A 21728-nucleotide genomic window follows, 5' to 3' on the forward strand; every position below is an offset into this window, starting at 1 on the left:
GAGGAACACAGAGAAAGAAAAATTACCAATTTGGCCAGACACACAAAATTAAATTCCATTAATTAAAATGATTTTCACATAAACTAAATGTCTTTTCAGAAAAAAAAAATGAATAGATCAATATGGTAATTTGGATTATTAATTAATAAAAAGTTTTAAAACGAGTATAAAAATAAAGTCTAACAAATATGTATCTAAATTATTAAATAATGATCCTAAAATATTATAAAAAAAAAATCATGACAGCAACGTCTCAAGAAAAGTTAATAAACCACATTCCTAAGTTGATTTGTTTGTTGTTATGCATAGAATATTTAATAACACATCTGACAATGTTGTTACAGAGTAGCTGGGAGGTCCATGGAGTATTGAGCTAATTGATTTAACTTGTCAGAATTGAATTCATTAACTCCACAAGAAGAGAGTGAGTGTAACTAATACAGACATTTTGATACAAACGATTTGGTCTGGCAAATGGAGTTCATAGCATGTTTTACCTTGAAATCAACGTTAAAACATTGTATTCTATCAGCATACAATATTGATTATGTTTCATTTAATTTAAGAAAATGAAAGTACTGTACTACTATGAAAAATAAGACAATCAGGATATCTGTAATGCTAATACTAATTAGTGCTTGCAATATGTCAAGAAATATGATACAGTAGTAATATGCATCCATATTCTATCATTTTGTGATACCATATTATCCCAGGGGGGGGGGGGGTCACTTGTATATAAACCAAACGGGGAGTGCAGCAGCCACTTCAAGACATGAGGCACTTGCGCTACCGGTTTTACTGAAAAATACTACGGACTTGAACTACCATTTACCAAATAAAAAACCAGTTTTCTCTAAAAAGACGGCAAAAACAAGGCCACGCCAGAGAGGGGGCAATATTTGTACTGGTTCCCGGCATGATCTGCGCATGGCCGGCCAAAGAGACCGTTCATGGCAAAATCACGAACGTGTTTTGACAAATTGACAAGTTTATCGCTCGTCCGCGCGGTACATGACGACGATATCATCAAGAGTCAAGAGTGGTCACAGTTGAATGATTTTGTCCTAGGCTATGTTTCGTGTTCTTTCTGCCGATGCGAAAACTCTAGGCCTATTCAAAGGTATTTAGCGATGGGCTTATATAGCCGGGCTTATAGCATCCATTATGCTAAAATACCTGCAAAATTTGGCGATAAATCGTGACATTTTGACACGGGTGAGCGGGCCAGGGACTTAAACTACTAATTTCACCCTGTCATTTCCCACACTTGTGCTACCAACTCTCCATAATTTCCCATACTTGTGCTACCAGGCCCTCGAAAATATACCCGTAAATGCGGCACCTCCCCGTATGGAAATATTTAAGAGTGACCCCCCGGGCATATTATAAATAAAGTTAAAAATACATTTACAATGAATTCTTAAATTGTAACCTTCTCCAATAGTTAAATGGTTCAATAGGAAGTTTTGATTTGAGACGACCTACTGTAGGAACTAGTACCGTCATGTTAATTTATTGTGGGCATACGGAGAAATTGAGTTGTACGTTTGATTTCTCATCACAATTTTGGATTCTAGATACAGAAACGAAGCAAAATCTCTTACAGTACAGTACACACTTTCTGTGTATTGTAATACAAAGTAAAAAGAAAAATACGTACCTGATATGTCAAGATAATCCAATTGAATACACTTGGAGACAATTTCAAAAAGAGCTTGATTTGTTAAATTTATGCAGCCAGATAATTCTAAGTGCTGTAATTCTGGATATCTTTGAGCGATTAAAGTAAGTCCCTTTTCACTTAACAGTTCACATCCACTTAACACAAGCTTTTGTACTGAAAGACATACATACGGCGTCTCCTGACATAACCGTCTGGTGAGAACCTTCATTGCTCTGTCAACGTCCGTGTTCTCACCAGTTATTCTAATGTTCGTCCACAAAACTGGTTGCCAGGATAATTTATAAAATCTACGACAAACTCCAGCAGTTCTACATAACTGTCTACTCGATAAATAAGATAATATTTTGATTATTAAATCGTCTGAAAGCAAATCAAACAATGGTTTCAGATTTTTGGTTCTCTTTTTCAAGGCACTCTTATGGACAGTAACTTCACCAGAAGACCGTGAAGGAGGTCTTTGTGAATCTGATTTGGAACTCTTTTGACTGGTCTGTGAGGTTGGAGTTCCTCTATCAGGATCAAGATCGATTGTAGGAGACACTCTTTGCGTACTGCTCGCTGGTGAGCTGTACGTTGGAGATGCGCTGCCGTAACTTGAATCTCCTTGATGACGACCTGTTGGTGTTATGTAGCCATTGGTCATAATTCTGACAGTCTTCTTAGGACCATCTTTATACTTGTTCATTTGAAACGACTCTGAAAAAAATAATTTCAAATAAGTTACTGATAGAATAGATTTACTACTCGTATATCTACATAAATTTTCAGAATGTCAAGTTTTCAACAGGGGCATGACATGCAAAATGAAATATGAATGCAAGGTAATACAGATCAATGGGCTATATTATTCTTTTTCTTTCAGACATAAAAGCCAGATCAGATCACTCTGTCATTTATCATGTCATATACAACTGTACAACTGGTATACCAAAAAAATATCACTATTATAAAACACAAAAATTCAATTTTATTAAACATATGAAATAGTAGTAGAAATATTTTTTGACCATAATAATAATTAATAGGTTCTTTATTCTTTGCAAACTTGAATAAAATAATATAGCATATAAAAACAAAACTTATAGTTACAGGAGGTATTTTGGTTTGAACCAAACACTACTAAGTCATATCATGGTATTGAAAACATCTAAATTGAAAAGTTTTTAGGAGGACGAATATTCCAGCTTTCATAGGTCAATGACCGTGCATACTCCCACATATGGAATTGGATATTACAGTAACTACTCCAAACTAAAATGTATTCTACCTCTTACAATCTAAGGTGTTACAATAACAACATAATTAAAGAGGAGTAGTGGGCGTTAAAATGAGATGGCTTCAGGTAACAAAAATACAAGAAAAATGCAGATTAAAAAAAAAAACTACCAAAATTATACAGCACTGATTGATTGATTGAAATTGATTGAAATAGATTGATTGATTGAAATATATATTTATACTGGGTAACCTCTTCAGTCAAAGACTGGTCTCCCAGAGGGCCCAGTTGGTGATCAGTGGCTGTGATGTACTAATACACCGGGGTAACCCCCTACTCGTCTCGAAAGATGTACTAGGTTCTTTAAAGTGCACACGAGCAAGTTGTGTACACTGGACCTACGGTTTATAGTCCTTATCCGAGAAGACTCGTTCTACCACCAGAACCATGGAGTGAGTGAGCCTCGAACCCCTGCCGATGTTATGGCTACGTGATTACGGTTCCACTGTCTTAACCGCTCGGCCACTCACCCACTAATTATTGACCCAATTATTACTATTTCTCTATAGATATATTTCTGTGAAGTTTACATTTATTATGCTGAAGGTTCAGTTAATATATTATATATACAGTATACTCTACATATATCAATTAAATTTATGCAAGACACCTAATTTTTACAAATAAATCATACTGTAAATTATAGAAACAGTGCTCATATTCGGAACATGATCTCATAATCGCGTCGAGCATAGCTCATTGGCGAAGGTTCCGTATTTTTTAGAATGTCAAAATATACATTTGGTATTTAAGTGGTGAAATCATAAAATAAAAAAAATTATATTCATTTTTGCATGACAATGACATGCAGCATCTACTATTGAAAAGAGAATGAACAAAACTGCCTAATGTTTGAAATATACAACAAACCTGAGTCTACTAAATCACTATTGCCGACTAAAATTCCATCTTTCTCTACCACAGGAGCATTTCCATTATTGTTCAGATCAGTGTGATTTCTGTCCTTGTAAACAACAAACTTTAACATGATGGCTTGTAACTCAAACAATTCTCGATTTGAACATGCATATGTACGAAGCTTATGATACAGTTCAAAACATGTAAATCTTCGTTCCATTATGAAAATTCATCCCTGTGTGTCCCATAAATAATGGTTACAAGATACAGTTTTGAGTCACAAACGCAAAGGCATACAGCCTTTTTGGGCTGACAAAACTTGTTGAAGAATTTCACTGTTTGTTGTTGTCTGGAATTTTGATAATTCGGTCAGAATTGCTTCAAAGTCGATGAAGAAAGATTTGTAAAATTTTACACAATATTTCATGAAACGCATTTGACAAAACAATGAACTTGAATTCACCAAAAGAGCAAATAACTTGATAGAGAATGCCAAGGAAGCTTAAAAATCCTTGCTTTATTTTCCCCTACTTAAAATGAAAGTAGATCAAATTTAAGTTCTGAACTTTAGCAAAACATTGCAACTGGAAAGCACGCAAATGTAAAACCACCAACATCTACAACGTTCAGCAAAAGTTCAGCTGTAGTCTGGATTGCCTTTTATCGGGGAGTAGGAAGAAAAAATTGAATAGTCATATTTCAACGAGGTAATCCATCAAATGTAAAGGGTTGGTATTGCATCTCTGGTAGTGATAAACTTTTCAACTGAACAGATGCTGTGCGTGTAGGCAAGCTCGTGGGAATGAATTGAAGTCCTAGCTTTGTAACTCGGCAATCATCTGATGACTGGAGCAACCAACATGTGCATTAATTGAGAAGGTTTAATCAAGCAAGTAAAAATTACCATAGCTTCAACATCCACTCAGACTACGATTATCTAATCTAGCATATGATTGGTCAATTTATGAGCCCTTGTTAAAGACTAATTGATGAGAAAAAAATCAAATAAAGTACCAATATTGAACTGGTCATTTATCATTACGTATGTAACAAGTGATTAATTATAAATGAAAAATAGTATTATCTGATATGTAAAGAATCCTCAAGTTAAAAGAAAACCATCTGCAGTGACTTCCGTTAAACTACTCTTCTGTAAACTCCATCTCTTCTAATTTGTTGAAACTGTAGACAAGATCGTTAGAAAGATCACTTAAAATAAAAACAAATGATGTAACATGCGACCAAGTTCCAAAAAAAGAGAAAATAGTCTGTAGAAAATTCCTTTAGTAATCTTGAAATCAATATATTAGTGCAATTACAATACACAGTTTAGATTGGTCAACAAATAAATCACTATGTATACAGGTGGATCTTATGTAAATGTGTTCATTATCAGCTGCATGATGATTTTCTTATCTCAGCTCATCCAAGTTCAGTAACAATCTACCAAGCAGTCTACTTATGAACTAGGCCTACACTGCTATTTCCAAAGTATTGTAACCCTATTGACTCAGCTTTACAAAAGTTTGAAGATCAAGGGCAATTTCAACAAGTGCTCAATTTGGTTGAGTGTATGGTAGTAACTAATCTAGGAGCTTAGTATGTGATGTTTATAAATCACCAGGTAAGCCACAGTAAAGGCATACCACAGCAATTAAACCACCAGGAAACATGCACCTCCTGCATTCTTAGGAACAAACTCAACTAGGAATACATTTTTACAGTATACACTCAATTTGAACTTAAATTTATGACATCATCAGACCTACGTCATTGTATATATAAACTTGGACTAATGTTCAGCAGTTTATTCAACCAAAGGGAACAATAAACCTAATGAATCACTTATAGGTACACCTGTCAGCTATGTAAATACAATTATATCAGGTATTTATTGGTGATATGAAATTAAAAATGACATTTAATGAGATTGTCATATTTTAAGAGCATTTCAAGACAATGAAATAGTCATCAGTCATTACATTGAATATTATTTGTAACGTTATTATTTAACAATTTATGATTCAGTATGAAGTCTGTCCGTAAATCTTAACATTTATTACATTAATGTTTCCTAATCAATATCATTAAGAATGTAATTCAATCAATGTCAAGGAAAAGCAGCTCAAACTGACTGGCGTCTTTTATGATTCTATCTTTTGAAATCAATCAACGGTACATAAGTATCTTTTATATTTACGGTCGAGACAGTTTTGATTAAAACAGCAAAATTAACAATGAAAACAATAAACAATACCCTTAAGCCAATATTATTACCACAATTCTCTTTAGACTATAATTTGTTTGTATTGATAAATTATTAACACTCAGCACTTGTTATGTGGGATAGTGTCTAACTTTCTTTCCCAGCAATTATGAGATAATACAGACAAGCAACAATACAATGTGTTTGTTTAAAATACCCTTAATTTTAAAATGTATTTTCTTTTTTCCATTTTAATGTCATCTTCTAAAGCTCGGTCTACAGTGTCAAAAAGTTTTGACAAAAAAAGTGTGATGTACCAAAATACGGTAGTGATATGCCCAAATATGATGATGATAATGACATCATGATGTCTATATATGGGCACATCACATTTTTTTGTCAAATAAAGTTTGATAGTGTAGACAGAGCTTAAGAAAAAACAACAACGTGCTGCTCATCTTTCAAGAAGCATGATTGATGGATTGATGAACCAAGAATGATTCTATTGATAAGTTAATAAGCGCCACAAGCAATGATCGTTGGAATGGCGCTAAAAATTGGAACAACAACAAAGATAAAACTGCCTTTTTCTACTGCAGGATAAAACTGCCTTTTTCTACTGCAGGATTTTTTGTTTGTTTTATCAATATTTTATTTTCTTATAGTTTAATTCTTTAAATTCAACAAATTCTTTTAACAAAATAAAAAAATACAATATTATTATACTTTTGTTTTGTTTTTCTGTCTATTTTTTTAAATTTACTTTACTTGTCGCACATCTCATTGAGACTGTGGCTCTGATATAAAAGAGATACGGTAGGCCTATAACAAAGTTCAGTTCAGTACATACACAGTATAATTGGATAGTGGTTATTGATCAAGACACGTCAGACAACCGAATTTGTCTGACATAAAGTTTGAATTGAAGTAGTTAAGCTGGTTTGTCAGTAGGAAAAAGCTGTAAAAAGCGCCACAATGTTCAAAACTCAAGGGTCAAAGTCTTTATGCAATTTAATATCTAAAAAAGCAATAAAAGTCTTGCAGAACACCTGAGAAATATATATTTATGACCTTTTGTTTTAAATACTATTGGGGTTAAGGGTCTTATTACAAATGCTATAAATTATAGAAAAGCAATTGTGTGTTAATTTTAATAAATTTAACATTGAATCCTGAAAATTAAATCAGACTTAAATTTCAAATCACAAATTCTCATGTTGGGTATTCTAATTCATCCAGGGAATTTTAATTTGATTTTAATACTACTGTACCTTTGATTTGGAAGATAAGTCATCAAATTTATTCAGTTTGATATTCTCTTTGTTTTGCATTACTGGCATAAGAAAATAACAATAAAATACATCATTTAGCAAAAATGCGGTGAGGGATGAAAAGGTGACAAGCACTAATAGATCTACAATTAGTACATAAGGAAGAAGTATCTCTGGGTAAGTTAAATTTTGCTAAAAAAAATGGCACATCAAAATATTATTTTTAGAAAGGCCTGTTTATTTTAAGAATAAATAAGTTTTTAATACAAAAATTGAAACAATACCAAAAGGGAAAGTAAAGATTTTGGGTTCAAAAGCACCAAAAACTTAACAGTTATCCACGGCAGCTGATACATTTTCTTAAAATAATGAATGTCATTTTCAAATATTGCATACAGTTATACATAAAGATAGTAATATTTCAAATAAAGCGTAGAGTATTAAAACAAGCGAGTGTGATATTTATGAACGCTGTTTTATTAGGACATTTTCCAGCATATTTCAATATTCCTGCATAATAAAATTGAAATGCATTAGTCAATCATTAGCTCCTATTTGAACTTGCTGATTACCACACACTGACAGAATGCTACCCTCATTCATCAAATAAATCATATCGAATCTGATATTTGATACTTTATTTCAATCAATAGCAACTTGTAATTAGTTTCAAGACAAGTAACTACTTAAATCAGGACAAGGAACGAAGATTTTTATTGCATTACTCATAAGATATTAAAAATGCAATTAGGCACATCAAATACTACATGCTAAGAAAAGGAATGTTAAGACGACCACCATAGAAGTACTACTTTATTAAATTCTATTAAATACATAATAAAGAACAAATACTAGAAATATAAAAACAAATTAATCACCATCAAACTATTCTGTTAGTTTATTTACTATCAAACTGATATTAGCAATAACTATGGAGAAATAATCCATGTTACATTATAACATACAGTACTATGATTGAATAATATCTATATTATAAATGTTTTTTACACAAAGGATTATAAAAGCATTATAAATCTTTTTTTAAATAGAACACTTCAAAATTGTTTTCAATTTCTAATTAGAATATATTAAAAGATAGAGATTACTGTATGGTTAAAAATAGGACTGGGTTCATACATTACAAAAGGCTGTATTGTAACCAAGACAACATGACACAATGTTGATAGATTATTAGACTATTTCAAGCCATAGGCATTGTAGAATAGAGTACCGGTATGTCATTTTCTCAAACTGCTCACCTTGGTAAAATGTCGATAATGTAGAACTACTGGATATTATTATCAAATCAAATTTTATTGGTTGAGTTTATGATGTACAATATAAAACTTTGCTTTATTATTATATAAAATACATTTAAATCCTTGTTTTTAAAATACCTTGTTTTTGTATTAATATAAAAAAATCAAATATGGTGTATCAATGTTTTATATCAAAAACAAAATTCCTTTAAGGCACAATCCATTTTCGTCTCCAACAGACTAAACTTTAACCTTTCAATTTCATATCTCCTTTTATGGAACCTACAAAGAAAAGGCCAAGAATCAATAAAAAAAAACTTGTTGATAACAATCTTAAAGAGATTGAAAGGAATAAAGAAACATACTACTTTGTGATATGTTTGGAATCTAGTGTATGTAATTCAGAAATATGTAGCACTAATACATGCATTATCAATTTACCAAAACATCATCTTGTGTCTTTTGGGAACCCAGGTATAAAGCTAAAACTAGGCTGGATCCTGATTAAGTAAAATCATGTACAGTACTGTATAGGTATTAAAACATTGATAACTAGTACCATAGCATTGGCATATGACAGTATTCCATTTGGAATTGTTTTACAAATTATTTCTATTTAATAACAAATGTTAAATAATGTAAATGTAATGACTTTATGTCAAGCCCTGTCTACACTATCAACTTTATGTGAACAAAAAAGTGATGTGCCTGTATATATGATGATGTCATATCACTACCAAATTTGGGAATATCACTATCATATTTGGGTACATCACACTTTTTTGGTCAAACTAGTTTTAGTGTAGACAGAGCTTTAAGATTAAGAATAAATCATTCGAAGAAACGGCATCTGGTCACTTTGCTGTGTTAATTGACAGTGATCACAAATGAAGTTCTAATAAATCAAGTAAAATCTGTCAAATTTCTAATTTATAAATGTATAACCTTGGATGAAACATACATTACAAATGGAGTTGTTTTTAATTATACAATTGAACATTCACTGGGAACCTATATATAATTAATTGTATATGACACTGTAGGTAAACATAATTTACACCTATTTTCTAAGAATTATTAATAATAGAATTGCTAATTATTGGCATACATAAATCTTTTTACCAGATGTTGCAAAAGGTGAACTTGAAAAATGTAATTATATGGTACAATTCTTTCAAGGAAATTACTTAAACTTTATAATGTCACCTTGAATTTATAGAACTACCTCCACCAACTTATCGCAGACTGGGTAAAATGGTGCTTTATACTGTGTGTTTATAGTGCAACAAGGTTCAAATAAAAATTGGTTATGATATGCGCTATGGCGTATCCAAAGAGGGGGTACAAACTTTAGTAACCTTCAGAAAATGTGATACATAAAACTGATGTCAGGCCCAGTTGATAAGTTGATGAAGTATATAGTGAACATTTCTATTTAAATCCAAACACTGTACATTATAACAATATTAAGGGCCCAAGGAAGTGTCCCCTGGATAGGGGTGGGCCATGGTGTTAAAACTCATATTTCTCCTTGATCATTTTTTGTGTCCCCTCAATAAGGTGTGTCCAAAATAAAGGGGTTCTGCTATATAGTCACTTTTATTTTCTGCAATCTCTAGATAATGTAGACAAGTATTTAATTTATCTTTATACCAATTGTACTTATACATCTTTATACCAATTGTACTTATACATCTTTATACCAATTGTACTTATACATCTTTATACCAATTGTACTTATACATCTTTATACCAATTGTACTTATACATCTTTACTATCTAATTAAACACATATGTTTCCATAAATATTATTGTTGTTTTTTAATAGTGAATTAGTATTGGAATCTGTTTAATTACTAAAACATATAATTGATCAAAAATACATTAATAGTTCTTTGACATGTAAGTGTACTGTAAGTGTAAGTTGTTAAATACCACATATATAAACTGCCAAAACAATTACCTCTCAACTATATCTTTGGCATGCCGGTAAAAATCAAACAACAACTTAATGAGCATCATTACTTTAGAAATTACAGCAATTTGAATTATTTTTCAAAGTTAAAGTTCTGACTATGTACATATGAGTTTGCATTACACCAATTTGTCATACAATAAATTTGTAAGTATGCAGTACGGATTTGCACTTAGGCCTACTTCTTGGTGGTCTGGAGTCTTTTAATGTTGTTTTTGGCAATAACATTTTCTATGGACTTTTCAATATTAATTTTCAATTCACAAAAATGACTTTTTTAAATGGGTAAATGTATCACAAAAAATTAATATTTATATAAATAAATAATAATAAAATAATTTTTATTTAAATTCTTTTACATAAACATAGATATATATGTTTTTTAGATCATAAATAGTGAACAAACTACTAAACAAAATGTTAAAATCCTGTCTACTAGCCTACACAATCCAGTTTTCTTCTTTTATTTTTTTTTTTATAGAAAAATACCCTTACAAGAAAATGAAATGTGTCACATCTTCAAAACCAAATCTCATAATCCATCAACACAAATTGATAAATCTTAATGTATAAAATATTGTTATTCGCTGAAGACAGCAGGTGTAAAGTAGAAAGGTCATATATGTAAAAGTTCATTTTTGCATTCATGAAGTCTCAAAAAAGAAATCATTCAAACATTATTTTTCTGAAAATGATGAAAAAAGAATTTGAATGGCAAACAATGTTTTTGGAAATGAAATAATTATATAAATGTATACATTCAAATTACAATTAATAGAATCAAATTTAGTTGATGACATTTAAAAACTGCTCAAAATCAATTTTCAAACTTCAAAAGAAAGCCGCCTATAAAAATAAATTTCCATGAGAAGTGAATAATAAATATTATTAAGTGTAAGTAGGTTTATTTGTAACCTTTAAGACATTACTATGGTGGTATGATAAATACATTCAATATTTAACATTTGCTGTACTTTATATAGTTGATCATTAAATAAGATGAACACAAAAGCATAAATAATGTTATGCTCCAGATATAGCTGAACATCCTTATGATGTACTTTAATGGTTAAATTTCACAGATATTGCAATAATATTTTACAGAACAGTAGGTAATAGGTACCGTTTCTACAGTATTTATTATTTCATAACCCGTGGGTCATCACAAAAAGAGAACGAACGATGTTAGGAGAAAGTTGGCGCCAGAAGAGCTTTGTTTGGGAGCTCATTTTTTTTAATGTGAAGGAAAAGGTGTATAAAGAGAGGAAAATAGTAGTGAAATACATTAGTATGGATCTAAATGCAAGTATTTGTTTACTATACCATACATACACGCAAGATTTACTGATACATAATAAACACTGGTAGGCCACAACTGGCCATAAAAATCAGAAGTTATATTTTGTCAATTGTATTTATAAAATTCAATATATTTGATATTTTTGTATTTAAATTTCATATATAAGTACGCATAGGATGTGGTTCCTCACTTCTTTAATTGTCTGAAATTTAAGTTGGAAGAACACGGATTTACAGTAGGCCTACGAATATTTTTCTATATTTTCTATATTTTCGGTATACAGATTAAATTTGAAAATGTATCAAATGATGGTGATTTTTCTTTCATTTTAGAAATAACTTGAAAGAAAAATGACTTATGTTTTTTTTAGTCATGATTCTTTTTTTTAACCAAGTAAAATTTATTACCAACATGTCATTCAATCACAATAGTTGGGGTTTTATTACACAAAAAGTTTCACTCTTCATAACAACATATATTGTGTATATAGCTTTGGTGATATAATAGTTTTGAACTAGTTCCGTATGAACCTAGAGATGGTACCTATAGTTATCTAATGTATTGAATCATACAATTTTTCTATTTCAACGACATGGTTAGTTTTGTACAATTCACTGTGATAGTTACTAACCATTTAAAAAATGGGTCAATATACATCTTGGAGGGAGTCATAAAGCCTTTTCACACAGAACTTTGGCAATATTGCGGTAAGCAAGCCGGCGTTATTGCCGGCCTAGACCCATTCACACAGAAGGTAATATTACGGTAATTTTACCGTTTTCTGTGTGAAAGGCCACGTGAAAAGGCGCAATATTTAAAGATTACTGTCTTCATAAAATAGAAGTCGCACTTTTTTTAAAAAATATGGCGGGCACCGCCGACAAAACATGGCATGCGCGCAGATGTTTGCTGATGTTGTTGTGTGTCCGTCGTTTAGTTTTATTGGTTTTTATTTACGATGCATAAAACCTATATTTTTGCCCAACACCACTCCGTGCTAATAACTGCCCGATCGTGATGGCCATTCTACAGAAACAAAATCTATTAGGCCTACAAATAGACGCGAATTTAATTATCAGAAGCTGTTATGAGCTAGCACCAGGCACGCGCACCGGAGGATGTTCCTGCTAGAAGTATGCTAACTGGGGCCTAGGCTTACGTATGTTACAGCAAGTTAAATAATCTTTGGACCAACATCTGTTATATTTTTATTATTATTGGCGTATTCTTCCATTGTATTATTTACAAACTAACCTAAATATATATAATAATATTACCGCAATTTTACTAGGTCCAGAGGCGGTCTAACGGAAGCCGGCATTAAGGGGTTTTTACCCTTTGACACATATGCCGGCGTTCGCGAATTACCGCAATATTACCGTCTTACAGCTCTGTGTGAAAGGGGCTATAGTGAAAGGGCCTATAGAGAAAAGAATAGGTTTGGGGAACAAATCAAGTTTTACTTTTAGGGAGTAATTTGCTGAGCTTCGGGTGAAACTGAATAGAAGGTCTATGCAGAAAAAAAAATATAACAAATTACACACTTATTTTTTATAGTATTGAAATGGTAATTAGCCTATTTACGTGATATAAATCTCATCTATAATACAGTGACATAAATAAACCAAGTTAGATCAAGCAGTTAAGAAATTATAACACACACCAAAGAAATCAATCACATTCAATTTAGGTATTCATTCATATTCAGAAATTACAATAACATCATGAGGAATTGGATAAGTTTTTAAAATGATTGTTAATAATGTTTAAAGTAGGCTAGTTGAAAAATAAAGGTATGATAAATTACTCTCTCATTACATGGGGAAAAAACACAAACCTGAAACTTCAAGTGAACTTTCATTATTCAAAATTCTTAACAACATTTTATTTGCTTAGTCTCAGTAGAACAAAATGCCATAAAAGTTAATGACTTAGGGTTATAAACAAAAGAGTTATTATTGAGTCAATACAATAAAATATAAGGGTACATATGACTGTTCAAGGAAAAAATCAGATAAAGTTAGCACAAGTTCTACATATGTTTTTTTTGGACACAAATTTCATATACACTACAATGAATACGAACAACTAAAATCAAAAAGCCCACTGGAGAAATAATAAACAATGTAAAAAGAAATAAAAGGCATGATAAATCCTGATCTACATGGCTTCACCTTTCAATTCAACCTAAAAATGATCTCTCTTTCGTAGGACTATCTAAATAATATTTATACTATCATGATTACGGTAATCTAATTATATAACCAAAAAAAAAAAACTTCTATGATGCTTTAAACAACATTGAAACTATACCTTTTTTGGTCTTCTCAACGGCAAGCATTTGTGAAACATGGTCCACATAACAACAAGAACACAATGGCCACTAACATTGCCCAGATTTCAACATTATGTCAAATAATAAATCTTGAGAAATTAAAACTTTCACCGACTTGCTTTTGGTTTATAAACTTAGCCACAATGTCGGAGATTTTTCCTGAAATATGTTTCAATGATGGACTTATCAGGTACCTTGAATGGTACTAATTCACTTCAAACTGTTTTTAGTTTTGAACAAAAAGAAAATCACTGAAGCAAGGGAAAATTATGTTTAGAAGTAATTCTAAAGGCAAAAAACAACAAAGATCATTGTAACAAAGGGATTCATAGAGCATAATATAAGAAGATGAGCAGGCATTAAAATAACAACAGTGTAAAAACCTGAAGGTGGCATGTATAAAACTTTAACCCTAGTGTATGGAATAATTATTGAATTTTATGTTACACAAAGCTAAACAAGTATTTATTATTGAATAGAGTAAACCAACCATTTGGCATGTTTTAGTTTAAAACGTAACATTTTCAATAAACTTTATAAAAATGATTGACAGAGGTTTAGCCAATTTGTGAATAACACATTGAAGACAAAGCTTATTTGCACCAGAGGAATGTTAAATATTAATGTAATATATCTAAATATAGATATGAAATAAAACAAAAATATCATAAACAAATACTCCTACAATTTCAGTTATTGGACCTTAATCTATTTTGAACAAACTTTTTTAATGTCTCCTTATTGATTTTTTTTTTCTTTAAATTTGGTCATCTTGTTAATTCAGTGGCCATGCTTACTAATCCCCACAAATATGTTAATTATCCTTCAGCTTTTAGAAAATGTAACAAGAAATAAACAAAAGGGAGAAGTTAAAATTGATACGATGGGAAATCAATGAGTTAATTTGAGCGCTAATGGGATCATTTTAACAAGGAAAAATGCAAACTCTATGTAACAAACAACTTAATCTCTCGCTAATCAACTAAAGCCCTTAATCCTACATGATTAAGTCCTTTAAACTTAACACAAGATAAATAAAACAAATTTGAACAAATTGTCATTCTCATCATTGATAATTGTAAACATGGTTGACCTTATAATGATCTTTTCTTTTTTACAAGAGACAGTATGATTTATAGTTTTTTTAGAAAGCATATGTTTCATCAAGGAAGTTTTGGCATTTCTTTGGCACTTTCCATTTTTTTCTGTTGTTGATTTATGTGATTGTGTAGCTGAAACTTTGCTTATGGTATCATTCTATTCCATAAGGATTCAATTTGTAAGCAAAAGTTCAAAACTGCAAGTTCAAAATTCAATTTGTGAAAATATATCAAAATAATAATAAAAGTTGTTCATGAAGAACCAGTCAAATAGGAATCTTTTATATTTTAAGTATAATAAACCAATTCTGTAGCTGAAACTCTGCTTATGGTATCATTTTATTCCATAAGGATTCAAATTGTAAGCAAAAGTTCAAAACTGCAAGTTCAAAATTCAATTTGTGAAAATATATCAAAATAATTGTTCATGAAGAAATCGTCAAATAGGAATCTTTTTACATTTTAAGTATAATAAACCTTGCATTGTATAGAGTATACTTTGTGGGGAAAACCTGTATGGAGGGGAAAACCTGTATGGAGGGGAAAACCCTATAAATAAAGGGACACTTTGTTGGGTCCCAAAGGTGTCATCTTCCCCTTAAAATATATCAATGGTAACATTTTAAAAATGAATGCATAATTTATAAAATCAAGTACAGTACTATGAGAATTATTGAAATGTGTTTACATATCTCATTTTAATTGATTTTATGCTCCATCTAACTTCTTTTGTTTTTCATATAATACAGTCTTTTCACCTGACCAGCCAATGATCATCACCAGGTAGATGTGTGACACTACCTTAACAACTTACCTGGAGATAACCTTGATCAAACTAATATTGAGGGCAGTATTGAGATTATAGAATTTCATAGAAATATATAACTGGACAATTTAATAGTAACCATGAATATCTATATTGATTTGTTATTAATAATGGTGATAATTTGTACTTATAATGTGTTATATTGGAGACAAAAAATATATAAAAATTTGTTTTTGTCAAAAGGCAAATTACTGGAAAAAAGACAATGATGTGGGTATCAAGTATATATATATATATATGTTTTACATTTCACCTGAAGAATGCGGCCAGCTACATGCTGGTCGTACGAAACAAATTTGTAGTGATTAAAACCATGAAGTAACCAAGTTTTCTGCTGTTATTTTATTTATTTATTTATATATATATATATAAACCAATCAGGCAAAGAACATTATATATATATATATGTTTTTTATTATTAATGTTTCTTGGATTTACCTCTATTTCTTGGAGTGTGCCACTGTAATAAAGGTGTAGTAGTAGCAACAACAAAAAAACAAACTTATTATTTTTAATTATTTTGAATACCGGTAGATATTTTTAACTAACTTTTCAGAAAATCGTTACTGCATCCAATCAAAGCAAACAAATGTCTGAATATAATTGATGAAAATGATATAACATACATTTCTTATTTTAAAAATCATCTAAATAATATACGTCACCATTTAGATAATGTACGATTTACAGTAAATTGATTTAGTATTTTTTCAGATTGGGAGAAAATATTCATACAATTTTGTAATCAAAAATGTATACAACAGTTAAATATTGAAACTGTAATTGTACTTACCACAAAATTTCAACATTGTTGTGATTTTACTTGTACAGTGGTTCATTAAACACATTCCAAATGTCTTCAACATCAAACAACTCTCAAAATACTACCATTTTCATGTTTCATAATCAAGAAACACTGTGAACTTTCAAAATAAATCCATCAACTAAACCACTCTATAGTTATTCCATGTTCAAAAGTCATCGGAACAAAGCCATGAAACTGGTCAACATCATTATACTTGGTTTGTAAAGTTTTGGACACAATTTTTGCGATACCATCAGATGAAGTTGAAGGACAATAGTTAATGAGCGAGATGCTACAGAATCTTCAAAAGCATGAACAAGCAGGCGGCTCTTTCAATTACCGTCTATCGCTGATGCGTATTAAACATCAAAGAGCATGAGAAAATACAGTCACCTCTCATGGGTTTAAAAAAATCAGTTGAGAATATTATAATGAACTAACACAGAGATAATAGTTTTTAAATTGAGAAGGTTACCTTTTGGTAGTATGGTTTTTGTTGTTGCTCGTCCACAATAGAATTCTATTCAAAGGTATACGCAATTATTTAAAATTAGTTTTTAAAATTATCATGGGAATCACCTTGTATTCATACACATTTTCTGTAAAAACTGGATACAAGATAAAAGTTAATATTTTAAAAATATGTATCCTAATCTTCAGGCAAGTTAGTCAAGATTATCAAAGTAAACCTCTGACGATCAAATCCCTGCTTCAACAGTGAAGGAATGCATTCATCAAACCATATCAAACTGGATGGTTTACATTTTTCCAATCCTACTTAAACAAATGACCAAGTCTCTTCCTCAGATGAAAGAAATATTCAGAAAAAAAATACACACAGAACATTAATAATCACAAGAAATACATTTATCTGCTCTCATAAATAATCGCACACACCTAGACCAGTAGCTGTGTAAATGTCAAATGACTGAATAGCCTGTTTCCATTGATCTCCATCTGCCCAATCAGGCTGGGATTAGTTACGCATGAGTGAGTACTCTCCAGATGTCACGAATACATGAGATAGCCTAGGGGGATGGGATCATTCCTAATCTGCGAGCTTACTTAAACATGGGGTGACTCTACAAAATAGACTTGTTGAGTCAATGTGTAACAATTAAGCTTTGTTAAGATGAATGGTATATGAATAATAAGTAGAGTAAAAAATTGGAAGAAATCAGCTGTAGGCCTACTAAACGATTAAATAATTTCAGCTGTCTATGGCCATGGAGTTTATTGCTACATATGACCAGGCTTATTGGAACAAAAAGCTGTACCATAGTGATCCATAATTATCCATAATGGCTTTCTTTAACAATAAATGTCATCAATTTTTTTTTATTTTTAGTTTTTTCAATAAAATCTTCTAGGTCTGTTTCTGCTGAAAAAATCAAAATAATCGATTTGTTTCAGTCACCGCAAACCACAAAAATAATCACGTTGCAATTGAAAAATGCTACGACTTTAATCGGTTATTCAGGTAATCGGTTTTTAAAATCACGTCATCATTCCCCCACAGCGCAGTTCAAGTTATGAAAGGCCGATGAGAGTTGGTTTGTTTACATCCTATTGCTGACTAAAACTCTCACATGTAGGATTAAAAATTACTCTTACTTAAAGTTATATTATTTGTAAAATAAACATCTAGGCCTACTACCATACCACATAAAACAGAATAATGATGTTATATTAATAAGGACACGTCGGCAAGAAAAGTTTGTTTCGCCGTTCGTTGGTTCTATCTTTGGCCTGCTAGGCCTATAAATAGGCTATATATTTCTACCGAAACAAGTCAACAGACAACAGGTCTAAAAAAGGACATGTAAAACATCGTTAGCCTGGACTGGTGGGATGTAACAGTGCACTTGTAACACCTGGAGTCTCTCGGTATAATTCTCCCCCACAAAATAATAAAAATCAAATGTTTAACATTTGATTGTTATTCGGTCTACATCGTGATCATTGTTTTGCTGATCGTCGTCGATATCGTGCAAATAAACAGCATGCTTTGTGACGTGAATGAGTTTGCCATACTCTAGAGGTCAAAGTGGGGTCAATAATCGCTATTTGTGTTGCAGCTCAAAACTGCTCCGCAATAATCGGTTAAAACAAGAAATATTCGATTAAAACACGCAATGGATTGAGTGTTTTTAATCGGTTATTTTTAATCGGTTATTTTATTTTGCGCCGTTTCTGCTGCCCAAAAATAATCGATTAAAAAAATAAACGGTTAATAATCGATTATTTCTGGTCAGCAGAAACAGGCCGATTTATGTTGAAACCTAATATAAGTAACAAGAGATGGTAAATAGACCAACCTTGTAACACTTTCTAGTAAGGGTATGAATAAATCTACTATTAAAATCAATTATGAAATACAAAAACGTCAAAACCTGTTGCTATTTTAGTTTTAAACTCACTGTTCTTCAATTTCTGTTTGAGCTATATGTATTATCATGGAGGTATACCTCCATGGTATTCTATTATGAACCACACTGACTGTAGGACATGGTAGAGTTGATTCCATTTAATTTTCAACTTATTTTTTCCGAAAATTTTAAATTAATTTGTTACTATGTAAAAATGTATGTGCATTATATAGCATTTTCAAAAGCCAAGTTAGAACAAATAATACCAAACAAATTCCATAATTGCTACAATAATTTTAGCTACACATTGATATTCAATATTGTCATTGACAAAGAAATGAACATGTAGAGTCAATATAATTATATAAAACATCAATGAATAAAGTCAATATTTACCACTTGTCTTCCCACGGAATTTAACCTTACTTACACATCAACCGTAAATAAATTATTCAGAAATATATATATGTATAAATACAGTAAGGCCCAGTGGTCTAATGGTTAGGATACCTGCATATCAAGCAAAAGGTTCCGAGTTCGAATCTTGGTTGGGGCGACATTTTTTCATTCTCACCGATTTTCTTATCTTTATCGTTTCAAATTAACTAATTAAATTTCAGTATATCACCGGGTGATTAAGAATATATTTTGTGCCTGATGATATATATGCATAAAGCTATATATGTGTTTCTCCAAATCTAAAATATCTACTGTTTTTTTATATTTTTTTCTAAATTTATATTTAGAATGCTAAACTGAGACTGAGAGAAAAATATGCATTTTGAAAAACAATGCCTTTCTGTTAAAGATTTGAGATGAGAATTATGTAGAGTTTGATTACAGAAAATGCTATTACAACACTAGTCAGTAAGATTATGTTGCGATACATAACAAGGAGCCATTGAGGGAGCCAGACATATTGACGGTAAACATACCAAATGATGTCATAAACTCTCTGTTGTTTTTCAGCTCAGACTTAGATTTCTATAAAGGGTCTGAGATTAAGTTTCTAACCATTAATCTCAATCAAAGTTTCACTCAAAACTATTATTACTGTGCGGTTGGTAAATTACGAGGTAAAAATGAATTTAATATAATTTTTTCATTTCTAATATTAATTATGCAATACTTTATCAATAAAATAAATTTAAAAAAAACCATATTGTAGATTTAAATAAGATCAGAATTCATTTTCTAAAAATAGAAAAAATATGGTTTTTGATAATAATATAACAATAATCATGTTCTGTATTTCCACATCTGTTTATCTTGCCTTCAACAATATTTACAAATACAATATCATCAACGTAGCAGGGAGCTGTTCTCATAAAATGTAACACGTTGAGTTAATTTATTGTCAATCTAAATTAAATACTAATTGTTCTAATTACACACAAATTATCATTTAAATAAATCTATTCTGTATCTATTTCTCTACATGTTTATTTTACCTCCAAAAATATTTTCATTTGCAAGAAATATGATTTGTAAATCAGTGATGCGCACACAGGTGTAATGAGATGGTTGTGTCAATCACGGATTTGTTATCTTAGTTATTATGCTTGAATGGTTGCAAAAAGGAAACAGAATTTGTCCTCAAAACAGTTACAATAAATCAAGCATAAATAAATAATTAAAAATATGAAACAAAAATAATTGAAAAATGAATTGCATTTAATGAATTTGTATATTCTCATCAAATCATGGTTCTTACATGAATAATTTATCTTCTATTAATTTCATAAACTTATAACCAATCTATCAATTACTCTTTAAATAAAAGACTACAGCTTAGTATATCCAAGGAGCAAACATGGTTGGGGAGATCGGACTTTCAGTGTTGCTGGACCTAGGCTCTGGAACCACCTACCCTTGAACATTAAACACACATCATTATTGAGTCACTTTAAGTCACTACTCAAAACTCACCTTTTCTGATTTTTTTTTTTTACAGCGCCATGAGCAATGAATGTTGGAATGGTGCTATATAAATCGAACGATTGATTGATTGATTGATATTAACTTTTTTTTTACTACGCAAATGTATCCAAAAACTATACAAAAATTAAGAAAAAAAATTATTCGTTTAGCAAAATGCAGAGTAACAGAGGGTGTGCTATTTAATATTTCAGCTACTACTGTATTGAAGATGCAGGTATATTCAAGATTTTTTATATTCACTAAGCTTTTGTGACGTAATTAGAAATTTTGCAATAACACGAAAGACAAAAAAATGCCTGAAGAAAACAGAAAATATCCTTGATCAATATTAATAATAATATTCAACAATTTCAACAGATTTACTGTCAACACAAAAAATGTTATCAATAACTTGAAATATTATGATGCAACTGCCATGGCTATTGCATAGAATAGCAGCACCAAGCCTAGCATTTAACACAACCATCGATATTACAATTTGAATGAAATTTAATTTACTTACAATTTGATAAAGCTTCAA

At 30.8% G+C, this 21728-nt stretch overlaps 1 protein-coding gene across 2 annotated transcripts in view; it reads right to left on the reverse strand.

Moving 5' to 3' along the window:
- The window catches only part of LOC140040352 (uncharacterized), a 37127-nt gene that overhangs the window by 6476 nt on the left and 8923 nt on the right, over positions 1-21728 (reverse strand). The window contains exons 1-2 of one of the 2 annotated variants that reach the window (XM_072086220.1): positions 14146-14391; positions 1664-2383 (exon numbers count right to left, since the gene is read on the reverse strand). In XM_072086220.1, the coding sequence (XP_071942321.1) occupies positions 1664-2383; positions 14146-14173 (748 nt within the window). In that variant the 5' untranslated portion in view covers positions 14174-14391. Of the gene's footprint in view, positions 1-1663; positions 2384-14145; positions 14392-21728 lie in introns of those variants that run through there. The other variant, XM_072086219.1, reaches the window with a different exon arrangement.

Source organism: Antedon mediterranea, chromosome 2 (genome assembly GCF_964355755.1).
Source record: "Antedon mediterranea chromosome 2, ecAntMedi1.1, whole genome shotgun sequence".
Lineage (NCBI taxonomy): Eukaryota > Metazoa > Echinodermata > Crinoidea > Comatulida > Antedonidae > Antedon > Antedon mediterranea.